General features: G+C 40.8%; 2 protein-coding genes across 10 annotated transcripts in view; one reads left to right on the top strand and one right to left on the bottom strand.

Annotated features, from left to right (window-relative positions):
- The window catches only part of slk (STE20 like kinase), a 41,480-nt gene extending 36,416 nt beyond the window's left edge, over window positions 1-5,064 (bottom strand). For 2 of the 4 annotated variants that reach the window (XM_008106600.3, XM_003218512.4), the window contains exons 1-2: window positions 4,694-4,916; window positions 3,425-4,216 (exon numbers count right to left, since the gene is read on the bottom strand). In XM_008106600.3, the coding sequence (XP_008104807.1) occupies window positions 3,425-3,574 (150 nt within the window). In that variant the 5' untranslated portion in view covers window positions 3,575-4,216; window positions 4,694-4,916. Of the gene's footprint in view, window positions 1-3,424; window positions 4,217-4,693; window positions 4,917-4,964 lie in introns of those variants that run through there. The other 2 variants (XM_008106599.3, XM_008106601.3) reach the window with 2 other exon arrangements.
- The window catches only part of stn1 (STN1 subunit of CST complex), a 61,094-nt gene continuing 50,061 nt past the window's right edge, over window positions 5,041-16,073 (top strand). For 3 of the 6 annotated variants that reach the window (XM_008106602.3, XM_003218493.4, XM_016992172.2), the window contains exon 1: window positions 5,041-5,171. The gene's annotated coding sequence lies outside the window, so the exon portion shown is untranslated. Of the gene's footprint in view, window positions 5,867-16,073 lie in introns of all 6 variants that reach the window. The other 3 variants (XM_062976291.1, XM_008106603.3, XM_062976292.1) reach the window with 3 other exon arrangements.

The raw sequence follows: 16,073 nt of genomic DNA on the forward strand, positions 1-16,073 counted from the left end.
TCTTTGTCAATAACACCCCATCTCTCATACATACAGCAGTTCTACTTCCATTAACAGAAAGACAGCAACTCAAGGTTTGGAAAACAGAGTAAAGTTCAAACAGGTTCATCATAGAAAATAGTGATTCTCTGATCTCAAGTTGTTCAGGTATTTCAAGCACCACAAGCTTGGAAACGAACCATCTTAACACAATCAGAGACTATAGATAAGGCATTTGGCCATAAAATTCTGAATCAAGTGAAGTTTCAGGATGGTCTTTGACACTCACATATAAATTTAATTTCAGAATGGGTGGGCATCCCCTATTGCATACGATAAAAACATTAGCAACTCCTGCATGGTTCTTAGAATGCAAGAGGTTCTGTCTTTACTAGAAACAACAAGGATGGCAGGCTCAGGACAGTAAGATGAGTTCACACATGAACATTACACTAAATCACTCAATATCCAACTAATTTGGCCTGTAATCCAGAGCAACCTACTTGAAGCTCCACCCCCTTCAAAGGAGAGGTTGAGAGGTACCTTGCTTCCTAAAGTTGGCAACATGGGAGAAAAAGTAGAGGAAGGCATTACATTGGTGATGCACTGAGAATCAGAACTGTTTCGAGGTAGGGACACAGTCTTTCATTCCTTTAGTTTTTCAGACATCATTCCTGTCAGTATACAGGGAAGGGAAAGGAACATTAACCTGCCTGAGCTTAGCTAGGTCCTCAAAGCATTAGTTAAATCCATATTGCTCCTTCTTCACTGTTCCTACATGGAAACATAGAAGAGGAGGAAACTCAGCTATTCGCTAAGCTTTTGGGTGCCATCTAAGTCTCAGGTGCTAGCTGACTAAGTGCTGCCTGATTCTGCTTCACTTTTTCACTTCATTCACAAGATGTCCAAAGAGTGCCAGCTTGGCTGGGGACCTTATGATATCACAAAATAAAATTTCAAAATCCACCTAGTGTTACCAAAAGCTAAACACAAACTGACACTTGACTTAACACTGGAAATTCATGTTCTGGTCAGGTAGTTCCATCCATCATCCTAAAAACAGCATTTTGGATCAATAATGGTTATTTCTTTTGTGTCAAAAGTATTGCATAAATAGGGAATTTTAAAACTGATAAAAAAGGGATCATAAGCTGCTGAATAGATTTAGACCAAAAATCAGTAATGGTATCTAAATACTTTTCCACGGTAACCTCATATGGTATGTCTACTGAACATATTATTCATATTCTGGTTTAGATAATACACATCAAGAATTACAAAAGCATGAAAGATTATGATCTTCCACCTTTTCCACAGAAGGAAAGAATAGGTCTAATTAAATGAACCAACTCATAATTGCTTTCACTAATTTAACAGGAATCTTTGTGGAATGACTATTATCGTATACTATTATTATTGTATTTTGCACAATTGGTACAAGAATTTGTATAGTGTAATCCTAACTATATTGATTTCTCTGCTCATTTCCAAGAAGGCTCCCAATATATAAAATTACATGAGTAAAATTAATTTAATTTTAGGATAAACTACTATTCTGAAATACCATGGAAACATTTCCCTTAATTTCTCTTCTTTATTAATTTATTCAACCTGAAAAGCTTTTATCATATTGCAGAAATTACATTTCAATCATGATTAAATACAAATCATTGGTATGACTGCTTCTCCTCCCTCCCCCTCTTCCAAAATTTACACATATATGTATATATAAATACATACACTTCTGAACAGTGCCTACAATGGTTCCTCATTATACTACTCCCCCCCCCCTTCCACTCCTCCCATTGCAGTGACCTCCCGTCCTTTGGGTTGAAGATAGTCATATACAACCTTACCCTTCCTTTCCAGTAAAACATTCACCCATTCTTCCCTCTTCCATCATCTAAAAATTACAAGCAAAAATTCTAACCAAGACCAAATTATGGAGCCTATTCTAAAATGTTTTTCCTTCTTCCCACAAAGTTCAAAGATAGGTCCCATTCCTTAACAAAATTTATCTCTATTTCCTCTCTGTATATCATAATCAATTTATCCACATTCCTTATTTCAAAAACTTTCGTTATCCATTTTCTTTCTTACTTTTTTCCTTCACCACAAGTACCTGTCCCTTTACCTTCTTCCCCTCCCTTCTCTAATGTTGCATCCTCCTCTCATCTTGCATCTAGTGGTTTATCTAGTTCAACATTCCCCTTACTTTCTAACTAAACACCATTCCTGCTGGTGCTGAAACAAATGACATTACAAAAAAAACACCTTTTCACAAACCAGAATGAGTTTTTACACACATCTAACATTTTTTCTAAACATACTATACAGTCCTATACACCTTAGACACTTGCCCACTTGAGAGAATGACTGTGGGGTGGAGGGAAGGAAGCAAAGGATAAACAAAAGCACTGGGACTCAGTTTTAATGTAACTACAGATATGTTGCACATTTACCAGGATGAAGATATTACATTTTTCATCAATGTTTCTTTTGTGTATTTTCCTCATGTTCTTTTATGTTACAGTATAAAAGCCTCCCAAATCTGTCTTGTGAACTCGTGCTTTAAAATAATCTTTTCCTTTATACCACATGTTTTCCCATATATCATAAATAAGTAATTATTACTGGAAAGCAGAAAGCAAAATGGTGCATTTAGTTATAGAGAGTGGGTTTTTTTTTAGAGTTTTATCAGTACGCTGTTAAAATCTAAAGTTTAAAAGCATCATATATTCTCTCAGGGAAAAGAAAAGCTATAGTGATTAATAGAGTGTTCTGTAAAGAAAAGCTAGTTGATGCACTCATCAAAGCCATAAAAACATAGTATTTTATCAAAAGACCATTCCCAGACCCCTTCTACACAGCTGTATAAAATCCAGATTATTTGCCTGGATTGTATGGCAGATAATACAATTCAAAGCAGATAATGTGGATTATCTGTTTTAATATTCTGGATTATATGGCAGTGTAGAAGGGCCTTCAGTTCACCTCATCAACAAATGCTCCAACAATACCAAACTGTTACTATCTCCCATTAGTTCCTCTCTTTCCATTTCTTGTTTTTATACCAACTCAAACTTCTGTCCCTTTTTAGCAAAATGTCAATTTGTAACAATAATTGTTCAGGGCAAGAAAGTTCACATCTTAGACCCCCTTCTACACTGCTATATAATCCAGATGATCAAATCAGATAATCCAAATTATCTGCTTTAGATTATCTGAGTCTACACTGCCATATAATCCAGTTCAAAGCAGATATGATGGATTTTATATGGCAGTGTAGAAGGTGCCTTTGTTACAAAAACAGATCAACACCTATTAGTGTGCCAAGGATCATAGAATTTTTATAGTGAGTTACACAAACTGTAATGAAGAGGAATGTTCAAACAAGTATTTCAGGACAATAGCATGCTGTAGTATAAAGTTATTGCTTTTTTACCTTGAATACTTTGCCAAAAGCACCATCACCCAGCTCGCCAATAATTTCCCAGTACTCCTCCGGATTCAGGTCTCTTTTGACATGCTCATACTGCTTCTTCTTCTTTTCACCTCCCAATTTGAAGATCTTACGAAAGTTAAAGAACGACATTTTTGCATTTGACTGTATCAAAAATTATGAACAAAAATATATAGCCAGAGATTAAACAAAAAGCAGACTGGCTCTTTCCAACACTCTTCGTTCCTTAATTGCTTTACGGTCCAAATAAGTAAAAAAAACCAAAAGGCACAAAACTGTGACTATCGTGTCATGTGTTGACACTGATGCTACTAGTAAAAGGACAGTCAAGGCCACAATTTTTCACCTTATAATTCAAAATTCAGTATACGGTGATCCAGTATCAGGAAGAAAAAGTAGCAGGTTTCTCAAGCCGGTTTTAATAATCTGAGTCATACGATGAATACTAGTTCCTTCCTTATAATAAGGACACAACAGCACATGGCAAGGCCTCAATGACGCTTTTGGAAAACGCCTATTAATGGCTGTCATAGACGAAGAAAGTCCCCTGTGGAGCATTCAACACTTGGTAGCAGGTCCTTATGCCAAGCAACACAACGGTTGTATCAAATCCTGCCTCAATGGGGATTAGTACACAGCCTGGATTTTCAGGAACATTTCAGGTACAAGCCTCTTTCATGGAACACAACTTGTAATATTCCAAGGTGGTGCAAAACAAGCATCCGCTTGCAGATGAGTGGGAAAAGGAGTCCGCCTTCTTGGACAGCTGGTCGCCTGTTGAATGGAGGGTGGGGAGAGTTACAGAAGATAAAAGAAGAGAACTCCTTAAAATGTGAACTTGGAAACATTCCTCCCCCTGCCCCAAAAGTTAGCAATTTCCAATTATGAGTCGACCCTATAAACCAGACATGGGCAAACTTTGGCCCTCTTCAAGTGTTTTGGACTTCAACTCCCACCATTCCTGACCTCAGGCCCCTTCCTTTTCCCCCTCAGCCTCTTAAGCGGCTGGGGGGGGGGGGGGAGAGAAAGGGGCCTGGGGCTGTTGGGAATGATGGGAGTTGAAGTCCAAAACACCTGGAGGGCCGAAGTTTGCCCACGCCTGCTATAAACCCTGAGGGGTGTGAGTGACTGTAGAAAACTGAGGGAGGGAAGAAAAGGACTTTAGAAAAAACACCAGCCCCCAACGTACTCTTTGAATAACAACACTGCGAGGGAGGGAAAGTGCGAAGAGGGAGAAGTGAGACCCATTACCTGGCTGCTGAGTTGAGAGAGAAGGGCAATGGAGGAAATTCCTACTCGTCTTTCTCTTCTTTTGGGCTCCCACTTCCTCCGTCTCCTCCTTAGCGAAGGCGGGGAAAGAGCAATAAGCCTTCTTATGCCGAGTTCCTCTCCACCCTCCCCCCACTCAAGCCGGCCAGCGCCTCACAGGCCGCCGTCGCCGCCTCCCTTTTCCTCTCTCTTTCCTCAGCTCACCAGCCAAGCGTCGTTGCGCGTGCACGCGCGCGCGCTCTTCCACACCTACCCAGCCAAACGCCGTCGCGCGCGCTACTTCTCTCTCGCTCCCACAGGCACCCTCGTGCACGCGCAAGTTTGGTTTCCTTCCGGTTTCGACTACTACTTCTCTCTATTTAGTCCCCCCCCCCCACACACACACACACACCCCGGCTCCTTCGGCACGTAACGACGTTACGTCACTGGCCCAATGAGAATGCGCGGAGCTCTATGGCGGGTAAGCCTAGCGGTCTCGAGACAGGGTTAAAAAGTGAGGAGAGGAGGGGGGTCCAGAACGAACCAAGAAGCAACGGAAAAGGAGGAGGGTCAAATTTATTAGACGCGCACCCGCGTGTCTGTTATGTCTACAGCGGACATGCAAAGCGCCAGTTCTCAAAACCAGCCTTTCAAAGCTGGGCCCAAAACCTAAAAAATAAAAATAAAGGGCGAACTTCTGGTGGGCTTTGCTTTCTTCTGAAGCAAGAATTGCAATGGTGGGGTGAGAAATTATACATTAGGAATCCATTTTCTCAACTGTTCGTTGTGAAATTTAGATACAAGGATTTTGAAGTCGTAAATGTATGTATTGGGTTGCTGTGAGTTTTCCGGGCTGTATGGCCATGTTCCAGAAGCATTTTCACCTGACGTTTCGCCCGCATCTATGGCAGGCATCCTCAGAGGTTGTGAAGTTATGTTGGAAAACTATGCAAGTGGGGGCTTATATATCTGTGGAATGTCCAGAGTAGGAGAAAGAATTCTTGTCTGTTTGAGGCAGGTGTGAATGTTGCAATTAATCACCTAGATTAGCATTGAATAACCTTGCAGCGTAAAGGCCTGGCTGCTTCCTGCCTGGGGAAATCCTTTGTTGAGAGGTGATTAGCAGGCTTTCAAAACTGGGATGTACCAGCCCAAAAACTTTAAAAAAAATAAAAGGTGAGCTTCTGGTGGATTTTTGCTTTCTTATACATTAGTTATACATGAAGAATACATTTTCTCATCTATTCATTGTGAAATTTAGATAAAAGGATTTTGAAGTCATACTCACAAATGTATATATTCCTGCAAACGTGTCCTATTATAATATTAATCACTAAATTTGCTTAGAAGTGGTAATGGATTTTATTTATTTATTTATCTCTCTAAGCGGCTCACAATCAAAACCATTACAACTTAAATATACAATAATAAGACAGTATATCATTATATATTATACATATTATCAGTAGTAAATATATTTAATATAGTACTATATTACAATATGATTATTATATATTATTATATTGTACTAGCTGTGCCCGGCCACGCGTTGCTATGGCATTGTCTGGTGGTGTTGGTGAGAACTTGTTGAGGTAGTGGTGGTATTGAATGTCTGTTGTATGGTTGTCTTTATGTTTAGTATGCATTTTGGTTGTTTGTGTACTGTGAAAGTGGTGAGGGTAGAGGGGGTCTATGTCCCTGTGTAGTATTGTATAGCATTTATACGTTGTCCATGTGTTGTGAATGCTTGGATTGTATCCTGCTGCATAGTAGAAAGGGTTGGCCTGGATGGCCCTTAGGGGTCTCTCCAAACTCTTGGATTCTATGCTTCTATTATTATTATTATTATTACCATCATCATCATCATTATTAGGTAGAGGCTGGATGGCCATCTGTCAGGAGTGCTTGGATTGTGTCCTCCTGCATGGTAGAAGGAAGTTGATCTGGATGATCCTTAGGGGTCACTCCAAACCTTAGGATTGTATGATGTTGTTGTTGTTGTTATTATTAGTAGTATTAGTATTGAGAGGCTGGGTGGCCATTTGTTGAGAGTGCTTGGATTGTGTCCTGCATGGCAGAATTGGGTTGGACTGGATGGCCTTTAGGGGTGTCTCCTAACTGTCTGATGCTATGATTCGATGTGTATTATTATTGTGCAGATATTGGATGGCCATCTGTCAGGAGTGGTTGGATTGTGTCCTCCTGCATGATATAAGGAAGTTGAACTGGATGATCCTTAGGGGTATCTGCTAACCTTAGGATTGTATGATATTATTATTATTATTATTATTATTGTTATTGAGAGGCTGGCTGGCCATCTGTTGGGAGTGCTTGGATTGTATCGTCCAATGGCAGAGTTGGGTTGGACTGGATGGCCTTTAGGGGTCTCTGCTAACTGTCTGATTCTATGATTCGATTTGTATTATTACTGTGCAGATCTTGGATGGCCATCTGTCAGGAGTGCTTGGTTTGTGTCGTCCTGCATGGTAGAATGAAGTTGAACTGGATGATCCTTAGGGGTGTTTCCTAACCTTTTGATTGTATGATATTCTTATTATTCTTATTATTATTGAGAGGCTGGGTGGCCATCTGTTGGGCGTGCTTGGATTGTGTCCTCCATGGCAGAATTGGGTTGGACTGGATTACCACAGTAATTATTTCATATTACAGTAGAATCTCACATATCCAACATTCGCTTATCCAGTATTCTGGATTATCCAATGCAGTCTGCCTTTTAGTAGTCAATGTTTTTGTAGTCAATGTTTTAAATTCATTGTGATATTTTGGTGCTAAATTTGTAAATACAGTAATTACAACATAGCATTACTGAGCATTGAACTACTTTTTCTGTCAAATTTGTTGTATAACATGATGTTTGGTGCTTTATTTGTATAATCATTACCTAATTTGATGTTTTATCAGCTTTTCCTGAATCCCTTCTTATTATCCAACATATTCACTTATCCAGCGTTCTGCCGGCCTGTTTATGTTGGATAAGTGAGACTCTACTGTATATTTATAATCTTCTATTATCTGCTTAGAACTGGATTAGATGAGGCCCCTTCTACACAGCTGTATGAAATGCCTACTGAAGTGAATTATCTGGTAGTGTGGAGTCAAGATAATCCAGTTCAAAGCAGATAATATAAGATTATAAATGGGTAATATAGCTGTGTGGAAGGGCCTTGAGTCTACACTGCCATATAATCCAGTTAAAATCAGATAATCTGTATCTTATAGGCAGTGTAGAAGAGGCCTGAGGCCTAACTGTGCCTGTCCCCTGGGCTGAGTAGGTTGCTAGGAGACCAAGTGGGCAGAGCTTAGCCTTCTAACTGGAAGCAATTGGAGAAAAACAATTATTCCTCTCCCTCTAATTAGGACTTTCTTTTTCTTTTCTTTTTCTTGTATCAACCTAGAGGCGTGGATGATGGGTTGTGTTGTCAAATTTTGAGGTTGGGGGGCCTGTAGTTTTTTTGTTTTGTGGGTCGCCGTGATGCCATCACTCTTTTATATATATAGATTGTACTACATCATAAGTTGTATTATATATAATAGACAATATATTATATTACAACATTAATGTTATATATAATATACTAGCTGTGCCCAGCCACACTTTGCTGCGGCTTAATCTATTGGCCACCTTGATTAGCATTTAATATCCTTGTAGCCTAAAAGTCTGGCTGATTCCTCCCTGGGGGGATGTTTTGTTGGGAGGTGTTAGCTGGGCTGATTGGCCATCTGTTGGGAGTGCTTGGATTGTGTCCTCCATGGCAGAAAGGGGTTGACCTGAATGGGCTTTAGGGGTCTCTCCTAACTCTATGATTCTATTATTACTATTATTACTATTATTATTATTATTGTGCAGATATTGGATGGCCATCTGTCAGGAGTGCTTGGATTGTGTCCTGTGTAGAAGGAAGTTGAACTGGATGGTCCTTAGGGGTCTCTTCAAATTCTAGGATTCTATGATGATGATGATTATTATTATTATTATTAGTCAGAGGCTGGATGGCCATCTGTGTAGTATTGTGTATGTTTGGTGTGTTAATTCTTGTGTGTTGGTGGGAAGTATGAATGATAGGCAGGCTGCCTGCTGGTTTGGGATTGTGTTTTTAGTTCAAGGAGTTTTTTCCCTCTAAAGCCTGGTCAGAGTTGTTTTTTCTCACAATTTGTCTTTGCCTTGTTGTGTGAATGTTCTCATGATCCCTGTCATGTAAACTTCTTTTCGGAGGATGTTTGTGCCCTGTGTTCATGGGGTATTCCCTGACAGGCAATCTGCATGGAATAAACTGCTCTCTGATGGGCTGGAGGGGAAATGGATTTGTCTCATACTGAGTCTTGTTGCCATGCCTTGGTGTGAATTTATATTAATGTTATTGTTTTTCAATAAGGGCCCGTTCCCCTTCTCGCCCCCGCCACGCACCTTCCTTCCCTTCCTTAGGGTGCCGATCTCTGCTTTCCGTCCTGTACTCTGGCGCGAAACCAAGCGGGCCGTCCTCTCTCTCTCTCCTGGGGCCGCCCCTCCTTCCCTCCCCCTCCCAGTTCAGAGTGCGCGGGGAAGTTGTGGGACGGTGCACGGTGCTCTGACCAGGATGGTGGCAATGATGGCGGTGGCCACGGCAGCATGTGAGCGAGCAAGCATGAAGGAGGGGGTGTGGCGGGTGAGGATCACTCGCTGCGTCCTGCTCTGTGCAAGCGCAGATGGTTTTTTTTGAGCTTTTTGGCTTTTTTGGCCCATGGATGTGAATGAGTTTTGGTTTTTTTGTTGAAACCCAGCGGGGAGGACCCTGTGTTGTGCTGCCAAGTTTCGTGGTTCTGGGTTTTTTAGTTTTGTTGTTTATATTAAGGTAAAAATGGTCAGAAGCTTTATATATAGATAGATAGATAGATAGATAGATAGATAGAAGATATAGATTAGTATTTTTACATTACAATGTTATTATTTCTATATATCATACTGTATGTATTGAGGGGCTCCCAAATGATGCTGCAGGAGACATGATGGAATTTGTTTTCCTGGCTGCCCCTGCTTTACTTTGCGGCCTCAGAGCGGTAGTTGGTGTTGGGGTGTTAATACATTATGAATTAAGAACATCGTATCCCCAATCTAGAATAATTTCACATGGCGAATTAAATGCCAAATTAGGACAATCCCTCTATGATTTTGCTCGAAAGAATAGATTTCCAAATGAATTATTTGTGAATCACCCACAGTGGTGCTCAAGGGATAGCAGAGGTAACAGTGCTGGCTTGTACTTGGTTTCGCTAATCTTTAAATGTGTCAGGACCCAGGCTGCAGAACACCAATAACCATGCGCAGAGACCAGAATCTATCTAATATCTTTATTAGGGAAATATATAAAGTCAATAAAAATAAGTGTAGAATATAGTTCAGAAGTAGACCTTTCAGGAAAGGTCAAATATAGTCCAGGAAAACAATGTCCAATATGTGATATTAAAGTCCAAAGTTATAATCCACTTCACCGAAACACACACTATTTGGCAAGCAATAGTGTGGGGAACTGTCCATAGTCTTTGAGGCTTAAAGTAAATCCGAAGGAAACTGGAAAACAAGGCTTGAGACTGGAAAGCAAGGTCCGTGGTTTAAAACGCAAGGGAAGGCAATACTTGAAACTTGGCAAGATCAAACTGGAAACAAGGCAAACATGAATCTAGAACTGAGTCCATAGAAGTCCACGGTACAAGGCTGGGCAGGAAACTTGATCTGGGAACTGGGAACTGGAGTACGAAGTCTACACACGATCTCACTCCTCAAGTCGACGAATTGATTCCGCAAGGATTCCTTTGCGGGCAAACACCTATATAGGATCTTGTTTTCCCGCCAAGGAACACTTTCTCTGGGGAACAAGAAACGAAACCTATACTGTGTCCAGATGCATGACTCCTTAAACTTTCCCAAGGGAAACAGACTTAATCATCTAATTGTCTGGCAGCTATCCTGGCGCTCCGGCGAGTCGCCTCCCGAGCGCTTCTATCTTGATTATAATAAAGCCGGCGAGAAAATGGGGGAGATTTCTGCTCAAGGCTTGTTTGGCTGACTTCTTGTGGGCAAACATCTTGCAGCTGCAAGGGCTCCAAATCTGGCAGAAACGGTGGGAAACCCAAGTTTTCCTCTTCATCTGTCACAACAGTACTAGGAACAGGACTACATGGCCCATGAGTCATCACAAAATGTAATCTTCAAATCTTGGGAGGTAAGGATTACAACTACATATATCCACATACAAATTATTCAGCTATCCCATGTAGTGCATTAGATTTCATGTGTGTATCAAGAAACAAAGTGGATCTTTTTTCAGAGATATCCAAGAGGGGAAAGTGATCATCCACCGATGAGTGTGAAACTACGGGGCTGTTCAGATTGAAGACCAAGTAACAGGGCTGACAAATGGTTCACAAATAATTATGTGGTGTTCAAAAATTAAAGATTAAAATGGGCTGAGGTTGATCTTTTAGCAATATTCAATAGACTTAAAACAGAGAATGCAATAAATTGAGTTAATACAATCCAGTCGCCTATAGCCAACTGGCCATTAGTTTCCAATGCATTTAAAAATCTGTGCCACATGTTGAAGAAACATATAACAACTAAACTTTTTATTAAAAAAATATCAGGCAGATCAGCCTGGTTTGACATTGAATGTTGACTGTTAAGAAAGAAACCGGTCAGCCACGAGACTTGCGCCGAGGTATTTCTCTCCTCTGATTCAAGCCAAGATGTTGGCCCCTAGAAAGAAATATATCCACACATTTTACTCTTCCTGGACATGCTGTTGGTGGTCATTCAAGTAAGGATGTTATTCCCAAATTCTAGTCCTTTGAGGGGTTTTGGACTTCAACTCCCAGAATACTCAGGTGCTGTGGTCAGTGAACAAGGATGTCGGAAGATGAAGTCCATAAGCCTGGAAGACCAGCGTTTAGAAGATACAGACATTTCAAGGGAGGATTCAAAATAGAAAGTTCTTCATGTACAGTAGAGTCTCGTTTATCCAACATAAACAGGCCGGCAGAACATTGGATAAGCAAAAATGTTTGATAATAAGGAGAGATTAAGGAAAAGCACATTAAACATCAAATCTATATATATAAAAGAGTGATGGAGTTCGAGCACCGAGCAAAACAACAAAAGTAAAGGGCCCCCAACCTCGAAATTTGACAACACAACCCATCATCCACGCCTTAAGGTTGAAACAACACAAACTCACTTCACGCAGCTCCACATGGAGAGAACCCACAATGCGCCATTGGGAGCCATGCCGGGAGGGAGGAAAAGAGAAAGCATAATGGCCGCCGCAAGAGGAAAGGCAGGCAATGGGAAAAAGCTATCCCCTGGGTCCTAGCTCCCGCCCATCATGCAAATTATTTCTCTCCATATACTCTCCCTTCTACAATATCCAACCCATTTTAACACTCAATATTTTCAATATATGCTATCAACCATGACAATCAACACAATCTGACTCGTAATATTTTAACAAGCTTAAAATCACAACAAATAAAAAACAACACTTAAAACACAGGAATGCCAGACACTAAACAATCACGGCCAGCTAACACCTCCCACCATCTGCCATGCAGGACACAATCCAAGCACTCCCAACAGATGGCCACCCAGCCTCTCAATAATAATAATAACAACAACAACAACAACAACAACAACATCATACAATCCTAACGTTTCTAATATCCCGATGATAACGTACTCTATACCCATTCACAACACCTACAACATCTCTTATACAACTCTAATATACCGATGATAACGTACTCTATCCCCATTCAAAACACCAACATCTCTTATACAACTCTAATATACTGATGATAACGTACTCTATGCCCATTCACAAAACCTACAACATCTCTTAGACACCATTCATACTTACCTCCAACAGACAAAAACACCCAATAATCACAAATATTGTATATTCACAACCTTTAGGAAATAATATCCCCTAATGACGGAGCGTCTTCAACCGCTAACCTACTCAACTTCTCCAATGAGACGTCGCACGTTTGAATTCGAAAAACGGAGTCAACCCCTGTCAGACCCCTGGCTGCTGGGCACCAATAACCGTACACAGAGGCCAATCTCTATCTAATATCTTTATTAAGGAAATATATAAAAGCAATAAAAACAAGTGAAGAATATAGTTCAGAAGCAGACCTTTCAAATGAGGTCAAATATAGTCCAAAAATGTATTGTCCAATAGATGATATTAGAGTTCAAAGTTTTAATCCACTTGACCGAAACACACACTTTTGCCAAGCAATAGTGTGGGGAAATGTCAGAGTCTTAGAGTCCAATGAAGCTTGACAACAAGGCTGGAAATAAACTTGGTTCTTGGCTAGGTCCGTGACTGGAAACAAGGCAAAACATGATACGTGGAGCAGGGTCCGTGGTTACACAGCAAGGCAAGGCAAAGGCTTGAAAACTTGATCCGGGAAGCAAGGAACTGGGGTTACGAAGTCCACACACGATCTCTCTCCTGAAGCTGATCAATTGACTCCGCAAAGAATCTCTCGCGCCAAACAGCTATATTGGGTCTCGTTTTCCCGCCAACAAATCTCTTTCCCTAGAGAACAAGAAGCGAAACCCAACTCTGTCCAGATGCAAGACTCCTTAGAATTTCCCAAGGGAAGCAGTCCTAATCAGCTTGTTGTTTGGCAGCGATCCGTGAACTCCTCCGTTGGGCCTCTCTAACTCCTCTGTCTCTAGAATAAAATTCCTTCCTGGGAAACGGAGGGGAGTTCTGTCCAAGGCCTGTTTTACTGAATTCTTGAGGGCAAACATCAACATCCGGCAGGTGAAGAGACTCCGGCTCTTGTTGAACCGGCGAAAACCCCATGTTTTCATCTTCATCTGCCACAATAGTACTAGGAACAGGACTACAAGGCCCATGAGGCATCGCAACCCCCACTATTACCTCACCTTCTCCCACCCCAACAGTTCCAAAACATCCAAATATCACTACATCCAATATCATCCAAATAAACAACCAAATATCAGTACTCCTCTGACACAAAACTAACAGCGCTCCATACAGTCATACCACCCACATGACCTCCAAGGACTCTACAAACAATGCCACCTCTTCAACTTACAAATACACATGATCACCAACCCACACACTCACACAAGACTGGACTTAGGAAAAAACCTTTACCCTTTACCTTAACTACCTCCAATTCCTCAATACTTTATTTCCCATACCACCAGACTTTGCCACAGCAACGCGTGGCCGGGCACAGCTAGTCTATATATATAAAAGGATAATGAAATTTCGGCCTAGGACAAAATAACAAAACTACACATCCCAGAAACACTAAACTTGGCAGCACAACCCCTCATCCATGCCTCTATGTTCATACAACAAAAAGAAAAGAAAAATAAAGTCCTAATTAGAGGGAGAGGAATAATTGTTTTTATCCAATTGCTGCCAGTTAGAAGGCTAAGCTCCACCCACTTGGTCTCCTAGCAACCTACTCAGCCCAACAGATGGCCACCCAGCCTCTCATTAATAATAATAATAATAATAATAATAATAATAATAATAATACAATCCTAAGGTTAGCAGATACCCCTAAGGATCATCCTGGTCAACTTCCTTATATCATGCAGGAGGACACAATCTAACCACTCCTGACAGATGGCCATCCAATATCTGCACAATAATAATACACATCGAATCATAGCATCAGACAGTTAGGAGACATCTCTAAAGGCCATCCAGTCCAACCCAATTCTGCCATGCAGGACACAATCCAAGCACTCCCAACAGATGGCCACCCAGCCTCTCAATACTACTACTACTACTACTACTACTAATAATAATAATAATAATAACAACAACAACAACATCATCATCATCATACAATCCTAAGGTTTGGAGTGACCCCTAAGGATCATCCAGATCAACTTCCTTCTACCATGCTGGAAGACACGATCCAAGCACTCCTGACAGATGGCCATCCAGCCTCAACAAGTTCTCACCAACACCACCAGACAAGCCACAGCGACGCGTGGCTGGGCACAGCTAATTATATATATACTAGCTGTGCCCAGCCACGCGTTGCTGTGGCGAAGTATGGTGGTATGGGAAATAAAGTATTGAGGAATTGGTTAAGGTAAAGGGTAAACATTTTCCCCTGACGTTAAGTCCAGTCATGTCTGATTCTGGGGGTTGGTGCTCATCTCCATTTCTAAGCCGAAGAGCCGGCGTTGTCCGTAGACTCCTCCAAGGTCACGTGGGATGACTGCATGGAGCGGCGTTACCTTCCCACCGGAGCAGTGCCTATTGATGCACTCACATTTGCGTGTTTTTGAACTTCTGGATTGGCAGAAGCTGGGGCTAACAATGGGGGCTCTCTCCGCTCCCCCAATTCAAACCTATGGCCTTTCGGCCCAGAAGTTCAGCAGCTCAGCGCTTTAACACGCTGCGCCATCAGGGGATATTATTTCCTAAAAGTTGTGAATATACAATATTTCTGATTGGGTTTTTTTGTTTTTTTTGTCTCTTGGAGGCAAGTATGAATGCTGCAATTAGGAAAAATGATTAGGATGTAATGGCCTTGCAGCTTTAAAGCCTGGCTGTTTCCTCTGAGTGATTTTTTTGTTGGGAGGTGTTAGCTGGCCCTGATTGTTTCCTGTCTGGAATTCCCTTGTTTTCAGAGTGGTGTTCTTTGCAATATTTTATGTGCTTCTACTGTCTGTGGCCCTAAGAAAACAGAGGATTTACCAGTCTTTGATGATGGGAATACTTTGTTGGGAGGTGTTAGCTGGCCCTGATTGTTTCCTGTGTGGAATTCCCCTGTTTTCAGAGTGTTGTTCTTTATTTAGTGTTCTGATTTTAGAGATTGTATTGTTCTGTTTTATTATACCACATTAATTTTTATATATTCTGATTTTAGTGTTTTTGAATACATGGAGCCAGATTGTATTCATTTTCACGGTTGACCGCAACACAATAATAATAATGATGATGATAGTAATAATAATGACTTTGGTAATACACAGTGCTTCACTGCCTTCTCAGCTTCCTTTCTGGAAGAATCCTTTCTTGGGAGGTGTTAGCTGGCCCTGATTGTTTCCTTTGTGGAATTTCCAATTTCACTGCTTTATTTACTTTCTTTATTTCTTTATTTACTGTCCTGGTTTTAGAGATTATATTGTTCTGCATTATTCTATCCCAGAAATTATTTTATATCAAAGTAGAATCTCACTTATCCAACATTTGCTTATACAATGTTCTGGATTATCCAACGCAGTCTGCCTTTTCATAATCAATGTTTTTGTAGTCGGTGTTTTAAATTCATTGTGATATTTTAGTGGTAAATTTGTAAATACAGTACAGTAGAGTCT

Source organism: Anolis carolinensis, chromosome 3 (genome assembly GCF_035594765.1).
Source record: "Anolis carolinensis isolate JA03-04 chromosome 3, rAnoCar3.1.pri, whole genome shotgun sequence".
In the NCBI taxonomy this organism is placed as follows: domain Eukaryota; kingdom Metazoa; phylum Chordata; class Lepidosauria; order Squamata; family Dactyloidae; genus Anolis; species Anolis carolinensis.